This window comes from Panthera onca, chromosome B4 (assembly GCF_046562875.1).
Source record: "Panthera onca isolate mPanOnc1 chromosome B4, mPanOnc1 haplotype 2, whole genome shotgun sequence".
Taxonomy (NCBI): Eukaryota; Metazoa; Chordata; class Mammalia; order Carnivora; family Felidae; genus Panthera; species Panthera onca.
In genome coordinates this window covers 76,678,505-76,696,626 of record NC_138345.1, presented here as the reverse complement: position 1 = coordinate 76,696,626, position 18,122 = coordinate 76,678,505, and the positions used below count along the sequence as shown (strand labels likewise).

At 38.3% G+C, this 18,122-nt stretch overlaps 1 protein-coding gene across 3 annotated transcripts in view; it reads left to right on the top strand.

The window, feature by feature from the left end:
- The window catches only part of FAM186A (family with sequence similarity 186 member A), a 76,809-nt gene extending 59,714 nt beyond the window's left edge, over positions 1 to 17,095 (top strand). For all 3 annotated transcript variants that reach the window (XM_060657645.3, XM_060657647.3, XM_060657646.3), the window contains 4 exons: positions 5,709 to 5,901; positions 8,641 to 8,792; positions 10,381 to 10,563; positions 16,989 to 17,095. In XM_060657645.3, coding sequence (XP_060513628.3) covers positions 5,709 to 5,901; positions 8,641 to 8,792; positions 10,381 to 10,563; positions 16,989 to 17,010 — 550 coding nt within the window. In that variant the 3' untranslated portion in view covers positions 17,011 to 17,095. The remainder of the gene's footprint in view (positions 1 to 5,708; positions 5,902 to 8,640; positions 8,793 to 10,380; positions 10,564 to 16,988) is intronic.
- Positions 17,096 to 18,122: the final 1,027 nt, after the last annotated feature.

Genomic DNA, 18,122 nt, shown 5'->3' with positions numbered 1-18,122 from the left:
TCCTCCCTTCATTGCTCTATAAGTATATACATGTTTGTCGGATTAGATGTTCTAAAATATTCTCTCTCTTTTTTTTAATTTTTAATGTTTATTTCCATTTGAGAGACAGAGAGAGACAGAGTGTGAGCAGGTGAGGGGCAGAGAGAGAGGGAGACACAGAATCTGAAGGAGGCTTCAGGCTCCAAGCTGTCAGCACAGAGCCCGACGAGGGGCTTGAACTCACAAACTGTGAGATCATGACCTGAGTGAAGTAGGACACTTAACCGACTGAGCCACCCAGGAGCCCTTCTCTCTTTTTTTTAATGCTTATTTTTGAGAGAGAGACAGAGCGTGAGTGGGGGAGGGGCAGAGAGAGAGAGAGACACAGAATCTGAAGCAGGCTCTAGGCTTTGAGCTGTCAGCATAGAGCCTGACACGGGGCTCAAACTCACAAACCGTGAGATCATGACCTGAGCCAAAGTCAGATGCTTAACCAACTGAGCCACCCAGGTGCCCCTAAAACATTCTCTTACAGAAGGTCTGTGGAATGAAGCCTATTTAAGATAGCAAAAGGAGATATATCTTTTTGGAAATAAAAAATGTTATATGATCTATTTCATCCATTTATATCTCTAGCAGAGATGCTCAGATATATTTTGTGGATCATGATTGATCTCCAAAATATCAACTTCAAAAGCTTAAAAATGCTTTTAGTTTTTCTAAATTTCTTTCATCTTCTTGAGTTCACCAGAAGATGTATGATTCTTAAAATGGGAGATGGCAGGTTATATACAAGGTGTTGCCATGGTAACCTTGCTGCTGAAGCAACTTGGAGGAAACAGGTCCTGGTCCTGATTTTTTAAAATTGCAAAAAAAAAAAAAAAAAAAAAAAAAAAAAGATCGCAAATATAGGGGTGCCAGCCAACTGGTGGCTCAGGCAGTTGAGCATCTGACTCTTGATTTCAGCTCAGGTCCAGGTCATGATCTCATGGTTGTGAGATCAAGCCCTGTGTGGGGCTCTGCACTGAGCATGGAGCCTGCTTAAGATTCTCTCTCTCCTTTTCCCTCTGCCCCTCCTGTGCTTGCACTTGCAAGTGTTCTCTCTCTCAAAAACAAACAAACAAATAAAAATAAAAATTGCAAATACCAGAAATAGGTCAGGGAAAGCGACAACTGTCCTGCTATCCTTAGCACTTATGTTTGAGATTACCAACGTATTAATTTGGGGATATCTTTTACCTAAAATTACAAGAGGTCACACTAAAACCTATACTAGAAAGGGTTATCATCAATTACAGGAACAACTTATGCCATTTATTTAACAAATATTTATTAATGCCTACTATGCGCCAAGTATTGTATTAGGTGCTAAGGATACAGTAGTGAATAAAGCAGACAAAGTACCCTGTTCTCATGAAATTTATACTTTTAAGGACTGAATTAATTTGAGACTAAGGATTGGAACAGCACGATAAAAGAGACTTATTCAAGATATAATCAGAACTTTTCATTTCAAAGCATAAGTAATCAGATTTGTTGACAAATATTTTACTCTGTACCTGTCTTTGGCGTTCTCTTTCCAGACTGAATAATCCTAGACCTTTTTTTTTTTCCCAGCAAAATAAAAAAAAAATATTTAATACACAAAAAATAACAACAGAATCAACAGGTATAAAAGGCATTACACGGTACAAAACCCCAAAAGATACAGAGCTATTAACTTACTGGTGCTTAAAATGACTAGACAAGGACACATGAAAATGTCTCCGTTCCTCACTTAGGGAGCTATACTATTCAAAAAGTTATTTAAAAAAAATTTTTTTAACGTTTATTTTATTTATTTAACGTTTATTTTTTGAGACAGAGAGAGACAGAGCATGAACGGGGGAGGGTCAGAGAGAGAGAGGGAGACACCGAATCTGAAACAGGCTCTAGGCTCTGAGCGGTCAGCACAGAGCCGGATGCGGGGCTCGAACTCACGGACCGCGAGATCGTGACCTGAGCCGAAGTCGGCCGCTCAACCGACTGAGCCACCCAGGCGCCCCTCAAATAAGCACAGAGCCCAACGCGGGGCTCGAACTCACGGACCGCGAGATCGTGACCTGAGCCGAAGTCGGCCGCTCAACCGACTGAGCCACCCAGGCGCCCCCTAGGGTGATATTTTAACACTAACTCCCATCAAGGAAGGGCATCCATGCCAGGCAATCTGGTGGAATCTGCAATAAAAGGAGAATCACTGCACTCTTGAAAACGTGAAAACTGATAGACTAAAGGAAATAGAAGTTTTGTAGGGAAATCAAACTTGTTTAATCTAGAATTCTTTGAGGAAACGTTACATGGACAATGAGAAACTAAATAAATGATTTAAAGCTAGTTATATCCCTACACAAGAGGTTATAAAGCATCTACAAAGAAGAGAAACTTTAGATACATTATTGCATTTAGCTTGTGGACGAGGAATCATTCAGGAAGTTCATCCTATTGGCCAAAGTTACACAGCTAGTAAGTAGCAGAGCTACCACATATGAATTCAAAAAGTTCATTTCCAAAGTCCTGTGAGTCTAAAGTACTATACTATATAGTATGGTATAGTATAGAATGCTGCCTTGAAGCAGGAAACTATAATGATTTTATATCCACATTTTAATCCTGCTTGCTCTTAAACACAGACTTTGAAGTCGGGAACACCTTGGCTCAAACTTCCAGTTTTGAATCTGAGACTCAACTCTGCTGTTTGTAAAATGGATGTGATAATATTTACTTCGAAGAATGGTTGCAAAGATGAACTGAAATAATGTATTTTATTTTATTTTTTAATAATGTATTTTAAATAATGAAACATTTAAATGTAAATTTTAAAATATAAATACAATTTCTAACACAATGATCGACACATAGTGGACGCTCAGTAAGTGTAAAGCACCTTCCCTTGGATTGTGATGCTATATCAAATACTGTAAAAAATATTCCTTAGGAGGGAGGCGAGGTTTTATCAATACAAGTGGAATTTTCTAAGAGAGTGGGAACAAAAGGTAAGAAGATTTGAATGGCCATGATTCTAGAGAGGGCATTTTAAATAATTAGATACTTCAGCAGTTACTACTAGACTCAGTGTTTACATTAATAAAATTAATTATCTTTAAAAAGCCATGAACAGGGGCGCCTGGGTGGCTCAGTCGGTTAAGCGTCCGATTTCAGCTCAGGTCACGATCTCGCGGTCCATGAGTTCGAGCCCCGCATGGGGCTCTGGGCTGATGGCTCAGAGCCTGGAGCCTGCTTCCGATTCTGTGTCTCCCTCTCTCTCTGCCCCTCCCCTGTTCATGCTCTGTCTCTCTCTGTCTCAAAAATAAATAAATGTTTAAAAAAAAAATAAAAAAAAAAAAAGCCATGAACAATAGGGGAGCCTGGGTGGCTCAGTTGGTTAAGCTTCTAACTTTGACTCAGGTCATGATCTCACTTTCATGAGTTTGAGCCCCATGTCGGGCTCTGGGCTGACAGCTCAGAGCCTGGAGCCTGCTTCAGATTCTGTGTCTCCCTTCCTCTCTGCTCTTCCCCCACTCACGCTCTGTCTCTCTTTACCTCAAAAATAAATAAACATGAAAAAAATTTTTACAAATCCATGAAAAATAATTTCTCTAAGCGTGAAATGAAACTATGAACTTTCTGAAGTTTCCAAGAATTCATTACTGAATTATGATTTTAATATGAAGTTTAAATGTGATTTCAATAAGGAAGAATTATGGAGAAAATCTAAAAGACTGTGTGAATAGACAGAAAAATAGTAGGAAAGATCTGGTGTGAAAACCAAGGTTTATTGGAGAGATATAATGCATAGCATAGTGATTACAGTCAACAATATTGTATTATAAACTTAAAGTTGCTCAAAAACCAAATCTTGATTGCTCTCCCCACCCCCCAAAAAAAGATACTTATGGGATGTGATAGAGGTGTTAGCTAAGGTTACAGTGGTAATCATATTGCAATATAAATGTATCAAATCAACACATTGTCCACCTTAAACTTACACAATGTTATGTCATTTGCATCTCTTATATATACAACATATAACCATCATATATATATGGGAACAATGTTATTTGTAGGAATGGATATGGTAGGCATTCTGTAATGCGTGTAGAGAAATGATTAAAAACATGTGTAATAAGGGTGGTTATAGGAGCAAAAAAAATCATAAGATATGAAAAAAATAAGGCTATTGGAAAATAATTAAAATTAACCAATTAATATGGAGTTAACACATTTAAGTATTAAATAATCCATATATATAGTATGTTCTGAGTTACTAATTATAGCCCACAAGAGACCTAAGAGTTATTCTGTGTGTGTGTGTGTGTGTGTGTGTGTGTGTGTGTGTAAAATACATATATTCAGAAGAATATCTGCAATGGGTTATCATTGCCTACCCTCCTCACCCCACCCCCCAAAATCCAAACTTCTTAACGTGCCTTTTATGAGCTTTCAGAAGCCAGCAATTTCAGTATTGTCCTCCACTGTATCCTTTCACAGATCTATGGTCTAAAAGTCTCGGAATACTCACCACTCCCAAAATATAACTCATTTTCCTGCCTTTGTTTATAGTATTCCCTCAATTCCTCCTCCTCTTTCCCTAAACTTTAGTGACAGAAAGATTTACCTGAGAATTTGTTTAAAATACTGATCCTGAATCCTACAAGATTTTGATTCAAGAGGTCTAGGAAAGCACCCTGGAATCTACATTTTCAATAAGCACCACCACCACCCCATCACCCTGCCCAGATGATCAGTTCAGGTGATCAAGGTCCACATTTTGAGAAATATTGGTATCGTGGAAAGAGAAAAGATCTGGGTTTGCTTCCCCAATCTATTAATTACGTAACTTCGAAAAATTACTTAACTTTGCTCAGATTGCTTTTCCTCTCCTATAGAACAGAGATGGCAAAACACTATCTGTTTAAGAGACACAAACTTGGTGGTATGCATTATAGTAAAGAGAGAGTATATTTTTATGACTCTTCCTCAACATCCTATGTAACAACTTCCTATGAGGTCTTCTTTATTCCTCTTGTTAGTATGAATTACGCTTTCCTTTGTGCTCAAATAGCATGTTTATAAATAAATAAATAAATAAATAAATAAATAAATAAATAACATTTTAGAGAGCGTGCAAGTGGGGGAGAGGGGCAGAGAGAGAAGCTTAAGCAGACTCCACAGGTGGAGCCTGATGCAGGGCTTGATCCCACCCACAACCCTGGGATCATAACCTGAGCTGGAATCAAGAGTCAGACACTCAACCGACGGAGCCACCCAGGTGCCCCAGCATTTTTATATTTCTGTTTAGCCTTATTTCATTCTATTTGACACAGTTAATTTATTAGTCTCCTATTCTGGCTTGTAAGTGCTTTAAAGGCAAGGACACTGTCTTTCTCATAACTGTATCGAGTACCTTCTATAGGTCTTATCAGTACTAAAGTTTTAACATAATAATAAACAACACTACTGTAACACTAAAAAACTCCAGAGTTAATGAAAACTTGACCATCATATAGATTTTTTTGAAAGTTTAGTCATGTAACGAACCAGATTAAGGTCTCATTAAGCAAGCCTCCCACCCCTATCACATCCCTCTCTACTTACTACTGATGAGAACTGAAAGTAACTAGGTTCAGGTTTGCTTAAATTAGGATCAGTAGTTATACCGATCTCACTCTTGTTAATTTTTTTTTTTCAAGAAACAACCTAATCAGGCGATTACAAGTGATCAAAAACACCGGGAAAGGTTATGAAACCCGGAACCTCTACATAATGCTGAGCAGAATTGATGAGTACCAGAAAAAGGTGATGCAGGTCTGGACTAACCAGCAGAAGTCTTTAGAGCAGAAACGGAATCAGTGCCTGAGGAAAATGATACTCCTATTTAGCCAGGTATCTTGTTTTCTATTCCTTCTCCCAGTGTGTTGTAAGAAAAATGGAAGTGGTAAGCTTTGAAAATAACATTTACCTGGAGATACTGTGTATATTAGTTTCCTAGAGCCGCTGTAACAAGTTACCACGAACTTGATGCCTTAAGACAACAGAAATATATTCTCTCCGTTCTGGAGGAGAGTTTGTGGAATCAAGATGTTGGCACGGCTGGTTCCTTCTGAAGAAATTTGTTCCGTGCCTCTCTCCTAGACTCTGGTAGCTGTCAACCACCCTTGGCATTCCTTGGCTTGTAGCTGCATAGATCCAGTCTCTGCCTCTGCCTTCTCATGGCCTTCTTCCCAATGTGTCCTATATCTTCTTTTCTGTCTCTTATAACACCATGTATCATTGGATATAGGACCCACCTGATTAATCCAGGATGATCTCATCTTGAGGTCCTTAATTACATCTGTAAAGACACTTTTTCCAAATAAGGTCACATTCACAGATTCTGGGTGAATATATCTTTTGAGGGGTTTACCATTCAAGCCAGCACACCATGACCTCAGTGGAAACTCTTAAATTGACAACAGGGATGCTGACTGGACTCCCTACATGGGAAAAGATTAGAATTGGGGAAACTTCTAGAAATGCTCAACTCCTTCCTAGTCAACCCACATCTACCAGTCTCTAGATATAAAACCTCTTAAGTCACCACTCTCCAACAGATTCATGATGGTTACTTTTCTCCTCAAAACTATCAGAAAGCAAATTTTAATAGCATGAGTCAATAAAGGAGATAAGAGTTTACTGAACTTGCTTACATAGCACCACACACAGAATCTGATCCTGTTAAACTCTGGCAAACACTCATTATGTCCCAGAGCCCCTCTGAGATAACCATTAGTATGCTTTTGGGGGTGACAGTGGCCTTCCAGAAAGTTACAGGGCTGAGATTAGAATTATTTGTTCTGGGACTACATGCTCAAAATGGAGTTCTGGAACATTCTTGGAGTTCTAGGACTATTTTATATCTATATATCTTTTTCTTTCACTAAATTCATTTATAAAATTACTTGCTACTTTTTTTTTTTTGATTTTTTAATCTTTATTTATTTTTGAGAGAGAGACATAGTGTGAGCAGGGGAGGAGCAGAGAGAGAGGGAGACACAGAATCCGAAGCAGGCTCCAGGCTCTGAGCTGTCAGCACAGAGCCCAACATGGGTCTTGAACTCACCAGCTGCGAGATCATGACCTGAGCCAAAGTCAGATGCTCAACCGACCGAGCCACCCAGGCGCCCATATATTTTTTTTAATGTTTATTTATTTTTGAAGGAGAGAGACAGAATGCAAGTGGGGGAGGGACACACACACACACACACACACACACACACACACACAATCCGAAACAGACTCTAGGCTCCGAGCTGTCAGCACAGATCCTGATGCGGGGCTTGAACCCATGAGCCGTGAGATCATGACCTGAGCTGACATCGGACGCTTAACCAGCTGAGTCACCCCAGTGGCCCAAATTACTTGCTACTTTAAAAGATACAGATTTCTCATCATAGCCTGATCCAAATTAGACATAACTTTCCAGGACAGCTACTTTTTAAATATCAAAGCTCTTTGATTAAAAAAAAAAAAAAAAAAAAAAGAATGGGGCACCTGGGTGGCTCAGTAGGCTGGGCAGCCAACTTCGGCTCAGGTCGTGATCTCATGGAATGTGAGTTCGAGCCCTGCGTCGGGCTCTGTGCTGACAGCTCAGAGCCTGGAGCCTGCTTCAGATTCTGTGTCTCCCTCTCTCTCTGACCCTCCCCTGTTCATGCTCTGTCTCTCCCTGTCTCAAAAAATTAAAAAAAAAAAAATTAAAAAAAATTAAAAAACAAAAAGGATATTTTGGACAGTTTTTGGTTTAAAAAACATGGCCCATGTAGATGGAATAAAGCAAAATGAGCTGGCAGTGTCAAGAAGTGTCTAATAGGAATCACAATATCTAGAGCGCTTCAGAGGATGAATAAGGGTCTGTGATCAGGGAATGCAGGATCTAGATGATGAGGTGATTATTAAGGCAGAAGAAGGGAGAGGGAAAAGCAAAAGGGAGAAGAGGGTACAAGTGAATAAATACCTTACAATGCTCAAGGGTTTGGTTCTGCTAACAGATCGTGCAGGTTCAAATCAGCCTCACCACATATTAGCTACGAGACTTTGGGCAAGATCTAAAATTTTCTGAGCTTCAGATCTCTATGTGTAAGACAAAGGTAACAACAGTACCCACCACCACATAAGGTTGCTGTAAATGCCAAATGAGTTAATATACAAAAAGCATGTGACATTCAGTAAGTATTCAGTAGGTGTTATCATTAGCTTTGCATACCGCTTCACAATATATGGGGTGCTGCCATAATACATATTATCTTATACAACACTCACAGCAACCCTGTGTCATTATCCTTGTTTTAGAAATAGGAAGAAAGAGGTTAGATAAAATTAGCAACTAACCCAAACTCACAAAGCTAGGAAATTGGAGGGGTAGGACTATAGCCTATGCAGGCTTTTATATAACATAGGTGCCTCCTCTGCAATTTTGTGTTGGAGGTGAAGGTGTGTTTGGGAGGAAGGGAGAAAGAGGGTGGAGGAAATGGATTTGTAAATCCATGGAAAAGAAGAGTCACCGTTTAGCTAGGGCCAGCTCAGATCTTCCTAAAGACTCTTACCTTTTCTCCCCATGGTTTCCTTTTCTGATTTATTTATTTTTAGCTTCAACAGACGTATAAATTGAATCTTAGTCAACCTATCCCTTGCATCATCGACAAAAAGCAGATACCTGCCTCTACCAAATCTGTTCAACAATCATTCCTAGAGCTGCTAATAGAAGAAGACAGAAAGTCTGACACATTGAAGAAATTTCGGTATGTGGTAGGAAAGACCGACATTAAACCTTCTTTGGACGACATGTGGGACCTCTTGCTTTTTTTTTTTTTTCCTGTCCAAGAGCTTCTCCTTCCCCTCAATTATGATGTGGTACAGTGGAGAGTCTAAGGTAGTATTACTTTTCTTAGCTAATTTAACAAGAGGCTTACTTACATATATTTCTACTTAAATATTTAACATCTAATTTTGAGTTCCTTTTTTTAAAAACTGATGCTGGTCTGCTCCTTGCCTGCTCTTTTCCAGGGGTGATGTAAGTCCAGTTTTCTTTTTAGTGACTCCCCTTCATAACAATTTCAAGACTGGGGCTCCCTTGCCCCTACAGGTGACATGACAATAATGGTCCTGGAGGGAGACAGACTGATGGCATCCCTTCCTTATAATGTTTGGGTGCCTCATCTCACATGCATGGGCTTACTCCAAAGATTCAACTAGGAGTTTAATTTTCCATGTCATTAATTGTGAATGCTAAAGACTTTAACTAAATCATTGGATGAAGCAGAACTTTTTGAATAAAGTGTTAGAATTCTTTTCCCATACTTTTGAACTTATATCTAACTGAATCATAACTAGTGTCAATAGATTTTTTCAGATGAAAGGTTAATTTCATTAATCATATGAGGACATACATTTATAGATTTGTGGAACATTTGTTAATTTGTGATATTCTACTTGAATGTGAATTGTTTTATTTTTGCCCACTTAATTCAGTTCAACTTTAAATTTAAATTAAATTAAGTTAATAAAGCTGGTCTTGCTAAAAAATGAAGCTTATTCTTTTTTTTTTTTCAAAAAAATTTTTTAACGTTTATTTTTGAGACAGAGAGAGAGAGAGCATGAACAGGGGAGGGTCAGAGAAAGAGGGAGACACAGAATCTGAAACAGGCTCCAGGCTCTGAGCGGTCAGCACAGAGCCCGATGAAGGCTCAAACTCACGGACCGTGAGATCTTGACCTGAGCCGAAGTCGGCCGCTTAACCGACTGAGCCACCCAGGCGCCCCCTTTTTTTTTTTTCCCCCAAAAATTTTTTTAACGTTTATTTTTGAGACAGAGAGAGGGAGAGCATGAACAGGGGAGGGTCAGAGAAAGAGGGAGGCTTATTCTTTATTATGAAACAAATTATTTTAACACAGAATGAAGAAACTTAGGTTACTTTTTTCCTGTTTTCCTTTTTTTTTTTTTTTTTTTTTTTTTAGAGAGAGAGAGAGAGAAGGTAAGAGCTTTGGGAAGGAAGGGGGAAAATGTTGATGGGAAAAAAATAGTCTCAATATGGTTTACATATTCTATGAAGCTAAGAAGGTAGTTTTAAAATAGATCACTAGGTGAAGTCATGGAAATGGAAATGCAGCTTTTGGTGAAGAAAAAAAAAAGCTATTTTAGCAAATTCTGCTGTTTTAATCTCTCTCTCAAGTCAAAGTGGGCGTAACTAATGTTCTTCAGTGCCAGAGAGGGCATCATAGGACAAGGTGGTGGTGAAGAGAAAAGGGGAGAATAAGAGTCATACATTTTGATTGAATATGGAGCTCAGGAGAGTTTGGTGCTTCCAGTTAGTGCTCTCTGGTTCTTTAGACAAGAAGACCAAATGGAAGCCATCTGGAATGCTGATCTGTCAACTTCAAGCTACCCAGTAACAGAGAAGACATCAATACATTCACTCTGGGCCCAGCTGGGTGGGTACCCAGATATTCCTATGCTACTCCAGTTAGATGTTCAATCTACCTTCAGAAAATCTCTTGGATCCATTAAATCACAGTAAGTTAAGGACTGGGAGAACTCTGGTAATTGGGCCTTTGGTCATATACCTTCTGTTTCCCTACCTTGACCTTACCTTATAGCACCAGGGAATTACCAAAAGTAGGTGCTTGGTATAAAGTTAGACATTACCTTTTCCAGGATGCTGTATTAACAGAATCCTGGTTACAGGATGTAACCATTTGAATCTTTTTTCACTTAGCATAACTCCTATGAAATTCATCCATGTTTTTATGTGTATTATTAATTCATTCCTTTTTATTTACTGACTAGTATTATTCCATTATATGGCTGTACCACATTTTTTAATTCATTCATCAGGTGAAAGACATTTTAGTTGTTTCCAGTTTGGAGCCATTATAAATAAAACTGCTATAAAAATTCATATACAGGTTTTGGGGTGAATGTAAGTTTCTACTTCTCTTAGATAAATACCCAGGAGGGGGGTTGATGGGTTAGATAAGCATATGTTTAACTTTTATAAGAAATTGCCAAGCTTTTTTCCAAAGTGACTTTTCATCTCTGTATTTATTCAGTGGGGCTAGTTCTTGTCCTGCCTCTGGATGAAAACCTAGATGGTTCTGTGACATTTCCGATAAGTTTTCAGTACTATGTTTATCTGGTTAGTAAAATGTCCAGAACCATGTACAAGTAAAACTTGGATTTTATTTTAAAGTTGAGGTTTCTCCTCTCTTCCAGCTAAGACTATTTATTACAACTTAGAGTCAGAGAAGGAGGATATGAACAACTGCTTTTTTCTGCCCTACTGCTTCTCACTTTCCCAGCTTGCTACTATGGGGCCCTTTAGGAATTAGAGGTCTTGGAAGGAAGAAGAGAGGGGGTAAATGGAAAGTTCTTACTATCACTGTTGCATTTTCTAACATCAGTGCTTCCTGGATGTGGCAGATTTTTAAAGCTGACTCATGAGGTACTTTGATTAGTTCCTTGGAGATCACCATCACTGGAGATCTCTTATCTGCAGATTTCTTGATCTTGTCAAATATAGTTTTATCCCAACTGGTTGTTTACATCTGTGATACTTCCAGCTTCTCTCTGCTGAGATGTGTTTGCATATTTAGGCATCCCTTGCAGACAGAACCCATGACAGCCCTATGCCATCTTTCTTGGGTATACATATGCATAGATGTGGCCCACATCTAGTCTACTGGAAACAGTGGGCCTTTCTTTGTCCAAGTAAACTCTGAGGTTGAAGGCTTATCCCAATGCAGCAGCAGCCTCCTCTTTGCTATTAGTACAGCTAGCCAATCAATCACTGCCTTAGCTTTTTTTTAGGTATTGAATCAGGCCCCATTCTATTGAGCCTCCAAAATGCTGTGATAAGTTCTTGGAGTGGAGAATGGGTAGGCATGCTCTCAAAATCCTCTTCTCCTTGACCATTTCATACTCTGAGTATGAGTTAGAAGATTAAGAGTCAGTTTAATTAATATTCAACTTTATCCAGTCAACCTGAATTTAATCTGACAACTTTTCCATTGTGCTTTGTCAAAACTTTCACTTTGATATTCTACCACATACAAAATATGTATTAGGAGTCTCTAACTTGTTTAGTTAGATGCCTGAAAACGTTCAGAGTAAGAGGTGCTGAAAACAGTGAAAAAAAATTAAGACATTATAGGAAATAGGAGAACTGAAGTCTTGGAATTTTGCTATTTTTCACTAAAAATAGAAATATAGACAATATACACTTTAAGACATCTTAAGTTAGTAATAATGGGCACTGTATGATCAGTTACTACTTGCCATGCTCCCTTTTTTTTCCTCACTAGAATCTCTTCAAGGTCTTCCTCCCCCCAAAAGGATTATATTTATTTTACTTTGTGAAAATTAAAGTACAAACCAAGAGAATTTCTTTCCCTCTGGTTTTAGTTATTTCTACCACTCCTTAGAGCTCAATTTAAACAATTATTCTTTCTGATCTGTCTTCTCTAATTCCTCCTATGTGCTCCCATAGCATCTTATAATTAAATAGTATCCTAGCACTTACCATTCTATATTGTGCCTCATTATTTTCCTCCCCTGATTTCAGACATGTTTTGGAGAAATTAGCTGCCTTTGTGCTGAACTGCCACTACCTTTGCTCTGCCTGCTTTCCCTTCAAAAATATTTATGGACTACTTACTACGTGCCAGGTACTATACCTAGGCACCGAGATACAATATGTGGGAAGGGCTCAAGAGATCATAGATGACAGGAAGAAGGAAAAATTTGTGCAAAATCTAGGGTCAATACCATATTGCTTCTTTTTGCTTTATCTCCTTAAAAAAACAGCAACAAAAACTAAACTAAACTAAATAATATTTCCCCCTACTCCTCAGTTCCCTTTCTTCCTATTTCCAACAGAAGTGACTAGAACTAAGATTTTTTTTCTCTTCCTGTCTGGATGTGTTATGTGATGCTTGGAGCTACTGCAATCTTTGGCAACCCTGAGGTGATAACCACAAGATAAAAAGACAATACACCAGGAATTACAGAGAAGGAAAATAAATAAAACCCTGTCCTTGATGACATCTAATTGCTAGAACAACCCTGAGTATATGTGCCTCTGGGCTTTTGTTAAGTGAGCCTTTGTTTGGTCAAGGATTCTGTTGCTTATAGTCATGTGAGTTTGAAAAGAATGTGTAAGCTGCTATTGTTGGATAAAGTAGTCTAGAGATATCAATTATATCCATTTGATTAATGGTGCTGTTGAGTTCAACTATAACCTTAATAATTTTCTGCCTGCTGTATCTGTCCACTTCTGACAGAGGAATGTTAAAGTCTCCAACTACAACAGAGGATTCACCTGTTTCTCCTTGCAGTTCTATCAGTTTTTGCCTCATGTAGTTTGATGCTCTGTTGTTAGGCAAAACAGTAAGGATTATTAAGTCATCTTGGCATATTGACCCCTTTCTCATTATAAAATACCCTTCTTTATCCCTGATAGCTTTCCCTGCTTTAAAGTCTAGTCTGTCTTAAATTAATATAACTACTCCTTTCTTTTGATTAGTGTTATCATGGTATTTTTTCCCTTCCATTTACTTTTAACCTACATATCTTAATATTTAAAGTCAGTTTTTTATAGACAACATATATTTGGGTCTTGTGTTTGGATCCACTCTGATAATCTCTGTCTTTTAATTGGCATATTTAGATCATTAACGTTTAAGATGGTTATTGATATAGTTGCATTAATATCTACCATATTTGTTACTGTTTTCTATTTATTGCCCTTGTTCTTTAGTCTTTCATACTTTTTCTGCACTTTGTAGTTTTGAGATTTTATAATTCCATTTTATCTACTTTCTTCATTTAAACTTTTTTTCATTACTTTTTCAAGTTGCTGCCCTAGACTTTGCACTATACATTTACAACAAACCCATGCCTACTTTCAAATAACACTATACTGCAAGTGCCTTATAATAACAAAATATTCCTAATTCTTCTCCCACTCCATCCCTTGTATCATTTCTGTCATCCATTTAATCTATACATTAGCATGCATATATCATTGAATACATTGTTATTATTACTATTTTGCACAATTTATTATCTGTTAGACCAGTTAAGAAAAATAAAACCTTTTATTTTTATTTATTGCTTCTCAAATGCTCTTCCTATCTTTATGTAGATCCAAATTTCTGATTTACATCATGTTCCTTTTTTCTGAAGAATGTCTTTCAACACTTCTTGCAAGGCAGATCTACTGGCTATAAAATTCTCTCAGTTTTTGTCTGAGAAAATCTGTATTTTTTTCTTCACTTAAAAATTTTTGCAGGGTACAGAATTCTAAGTAGGTAGTTTTTCTCTAAACACTTAATTTTTTTTTAATGTTTATTTATTTTTGAGAGAGAGAGAGACAAGTGCAAGCAGGGGAGGGACAGAGAGGGAGGGAGACACAGAAGCCAAAGCAGGCTCCAGGCTCTCAACTGTCAGCACAAGAGCCCAACGTGGGGCTTGAACCCATGAACCATGAGATCATGACCTGAGCCCAAGTCAGACTTTTAACTGACTGAGCCATCCAGGCACCACTCTCTCAACACTTTAAACATTATACTCCTTTCTCTTGCTTGCATGGTTTCTGAGAAGTTGGATGTACTTTTTATCTTTGCTCCTCTGTAGGTAAGGTGTTTTTTCCTTCTGATTTCTTTCAAGACTTTTACCTTAAATATGATATGCCTAAGTGTGACTTTTGGGGCATTTATCCTACTTGGTATTATCTGAGTTTCCTAGTTCTGTGATTTGGTGTCTGACATCCATTTGGAGAAATGTTCCATCATTATTGCTTCAAATATTGCTTCTGTTCTTTTCTATCTTTTTCTGGTATACCCATTATATGTATGTTACACCTTTTGCAGTTGTCCTCCAGTTCTTGGATATTCTGTTTTCTTCAGTATTTTTCTTCTTTGTTTTTCAGTTTTGGAAGTTTCTTTTTTTTTTTTTTTTAAATATTTTTATTTATTTATTTATTTTGAGAGAGAGACAGAGTGAGTGGGGGAGGGGCAGAGAGAGAGAGAGAGAGAGAGAGAGAGAGAGAGGGAGACACAGAATCTGAAGCAGGCTCTAGGCTCTGAGCTGTCAGCACAGAGCCTGATGCGGGGCTCAAACTCATTAGCCGTGAGATCATGACTTGAGTTGAAGTTGGATGTTCAATCGAATGAGCCACCCAGGTGCCCAGTTTTGGAAGTTTCTATTGGCATATCCTGAAACTCAGAGATTCTTTTCTCAGCCATATCCAGTATACTAATAAGGCCATCAAAGATATTCTTCATTTCTGTTAGTGTTTTTGATCTCCAGCATTTCTTTCTGGTTTTTTCTTAGAATAGCCATCTCTCTGCTTACAGTATCTGTCTATTCCTGCATGTTGTATACTTTTTCCATCAAAGTACTTAGCATATTAATTATCCTCATTTTAAATTCCAAGTGTAATAATTCTAATACTCCTACTATATCTGACTCTGATTCTGATGCTTGTTCAGTCTCTCCTGTGTTTTTTGCCTTTTAATATGCATTGTAATTTTTGTTAAAATCCAGACATGATGTACTAGGTGAAAGGAACTCTGGCAAATAAATAAGACTTTAATGGTGTGATATAAGGTATGGAAGAATGGGAAACATTGTATAGTCCTGTGATTAGGTCTTAGTCTTTTGAAAAGCCTATGCCTCTTGTCTGTGAACTTCACCAGTGCTTCTTAATATCCTTCACTCTCACCTTTGGTGTCACAGGATGGATAGAGGGAACTGGAATTGGGTATTTCTCTTCTCTCACAAAGAAGGCTAGAGTTGACTGGAGTTGGGTATTTTCCTTCCTCCAAATAAGTTAGGTCCTGATGAAACCCTACGCTTTGGTTAGGCTTTGGTAAAATAGTCTCTCTCAAGGGCAGACCTTGTTAAGAAGAACAAGATGCTCTGGTATATTTCAAAATGGTTACTTTACCCATCCCCCTGAGAGAAACATCAGGAAATTTTTCTCCAATCTTCACTGTGAGGACATGGTAGTTTCTGGAGGTCCCTTTTACTGGGTCTTCCTGGAGATTTTAACTCTCAGACTTGCCCGTACTGAGCTTCCAGCAATTCATCAATTAAAGTTCAAGCTTTTTACCAGGCACTGGATCCTGCAGAAGTGTCTGCTCATGGGTTTTGGCTCCAGTAAATTGTGATTCTCTGTATTGCCTGTCCCTCTAATTTGCAGGGCAATGGTTTTCCCTGTGACCTCATTTCTCTGAATGTAGGTTGTTAGGATGGAGTAGCAACTTCTTGCGTGTATTCTTCAACAAATTCCAATGCACTTACTTTTTGGTTGCAAAAATGGGCTCATACTTGACATGTTTTTTTAAATCTGTTTAGTGTTTCACTTAACAGTACATCTTTAAATTTTTTCTATGTCAGTATAGACTTACATCATCATTTTTATTGATTGCATGATGCTCATTGTATAGTTCCATCACAATTTATTGAACTGTCTGCCTACTGATGGAAGTTTGAATATTCTTCAACATTACAAACAATGCTGCAGCAAATATCCTCACATAAGTTTGCATAGTTGTATGATGATTTCCCTATAAAAATGTCATTAAAATAATATTAATTTTCTTCCAATTACAAAAGTAAAGCATGATTATCATAGAAAATTTGGAAAAGAGCAAGAAGTCCATGCCCAGAAATAACCATTGTCAACACTTAAGTTCTAACTTTAGGTGTAAGAAGACTGTCTAGTAAGTAATAAGCTATTGCCAAGCTCTGCTCTTCCTGGGAGACATTCTGCCTTGTCAAGGTGACTTTTATAAATATAGATTATATATCAATTTTACTAGTTTAACTTTGGGAGTTCTGGAGGCACTCTTATTTTCCCTATGAATCCTCTATATTCCTATAAATGTATTTAAGAGCAATTTGTAATAAGATTAATTTTCTTGTCTTGTTTCCAGGTTTAAGAAGATTCCCAAGTGACTGTAAAATTAAATACAAGCATGTTGAAAGTAAATTTCAAAGTTACAGTAGAATTCCTGTTTTGCTTTCTTTCATGTACATGCATTGCTTTACCTATTCTGTGCTTTTACATTCTGCCTATAGTTCATTAGGTTAAACATCTTCATTTCCAGACTATTAACATGACCACTCAAGAAAGAATATCCTCCTCTAGATTACTGAAAACACAAAGCTTCAACAAACACTGTGGTAGGCTGTCATAAAAGGGACATAATATGGCCCCTCACATGATGGCAAAGTAGCACAGTCTACCTCCCAGAACCTAAACCCAAAGATGCCTCAGAAATAAGAAATGAATGGATATAAAAGAAGAAGAAGAAAAAGAAGAAGAAGAAGAAGAAGAAGAAGAAGAGGAGGAGGAGGAAGAGGAGGAGGAGGAGGAGGAGGAGGAGGAAGAGGAGGAGGAGGAAGAGGAGGAAGAGGAAGAGGAAGAGGAGGAGGAGGAAGAACAGAAGGAGGAGGAGGAAGAGGAAGAGGCGGAGGAGGAGGAAGAGGAGGAGGAAGAGGAGGAGGAAGAGGAGGAGGAGGAAGAGGAGGAGGAGGAAGAGGAGGAGGAGGAAGAGGAGGAGGAGGAAGAAGAGGAGGAGGAGGAAGAGGAGGAAGAGGAGGAGGAAGAGGAGGAGGAGAAAACCAGCAGAAACCCCTGGAGAGTCAAAAGGTGATTATGATCTGGTAAAGAAGGGAAATAGTAGCCTGGGACAGAGGAAAGCCAGGCTTCCAACGTGGGGAGTGGATTTGTGGAGAAATTTTGAATTGGGCTCTTTTCTACTCCCCCTCCCAACACCGCCCATACTTACATCATTGCCTTCCCTAGCAGATTCATAGGGAAACACTATGTAGGGTTTAAAAAAAAAAAAAGGCAAATGCTGGCTTAACCAACAAGCATCAACAGGTTTCTCCTACCCACCCCCCACTCCCAACCCATAGGCCTTCTTCCCATCCAGAGGACTAAATAATACATTCTTAGAAAAGAACGAAGCCTAGGGTAAGATACAGAGAGGTTTGCTAAAGGACAAAGCCTTCTGATAAGAATGACACACATGAGGATATTAAAGTTGGAACCCTGTTCATCA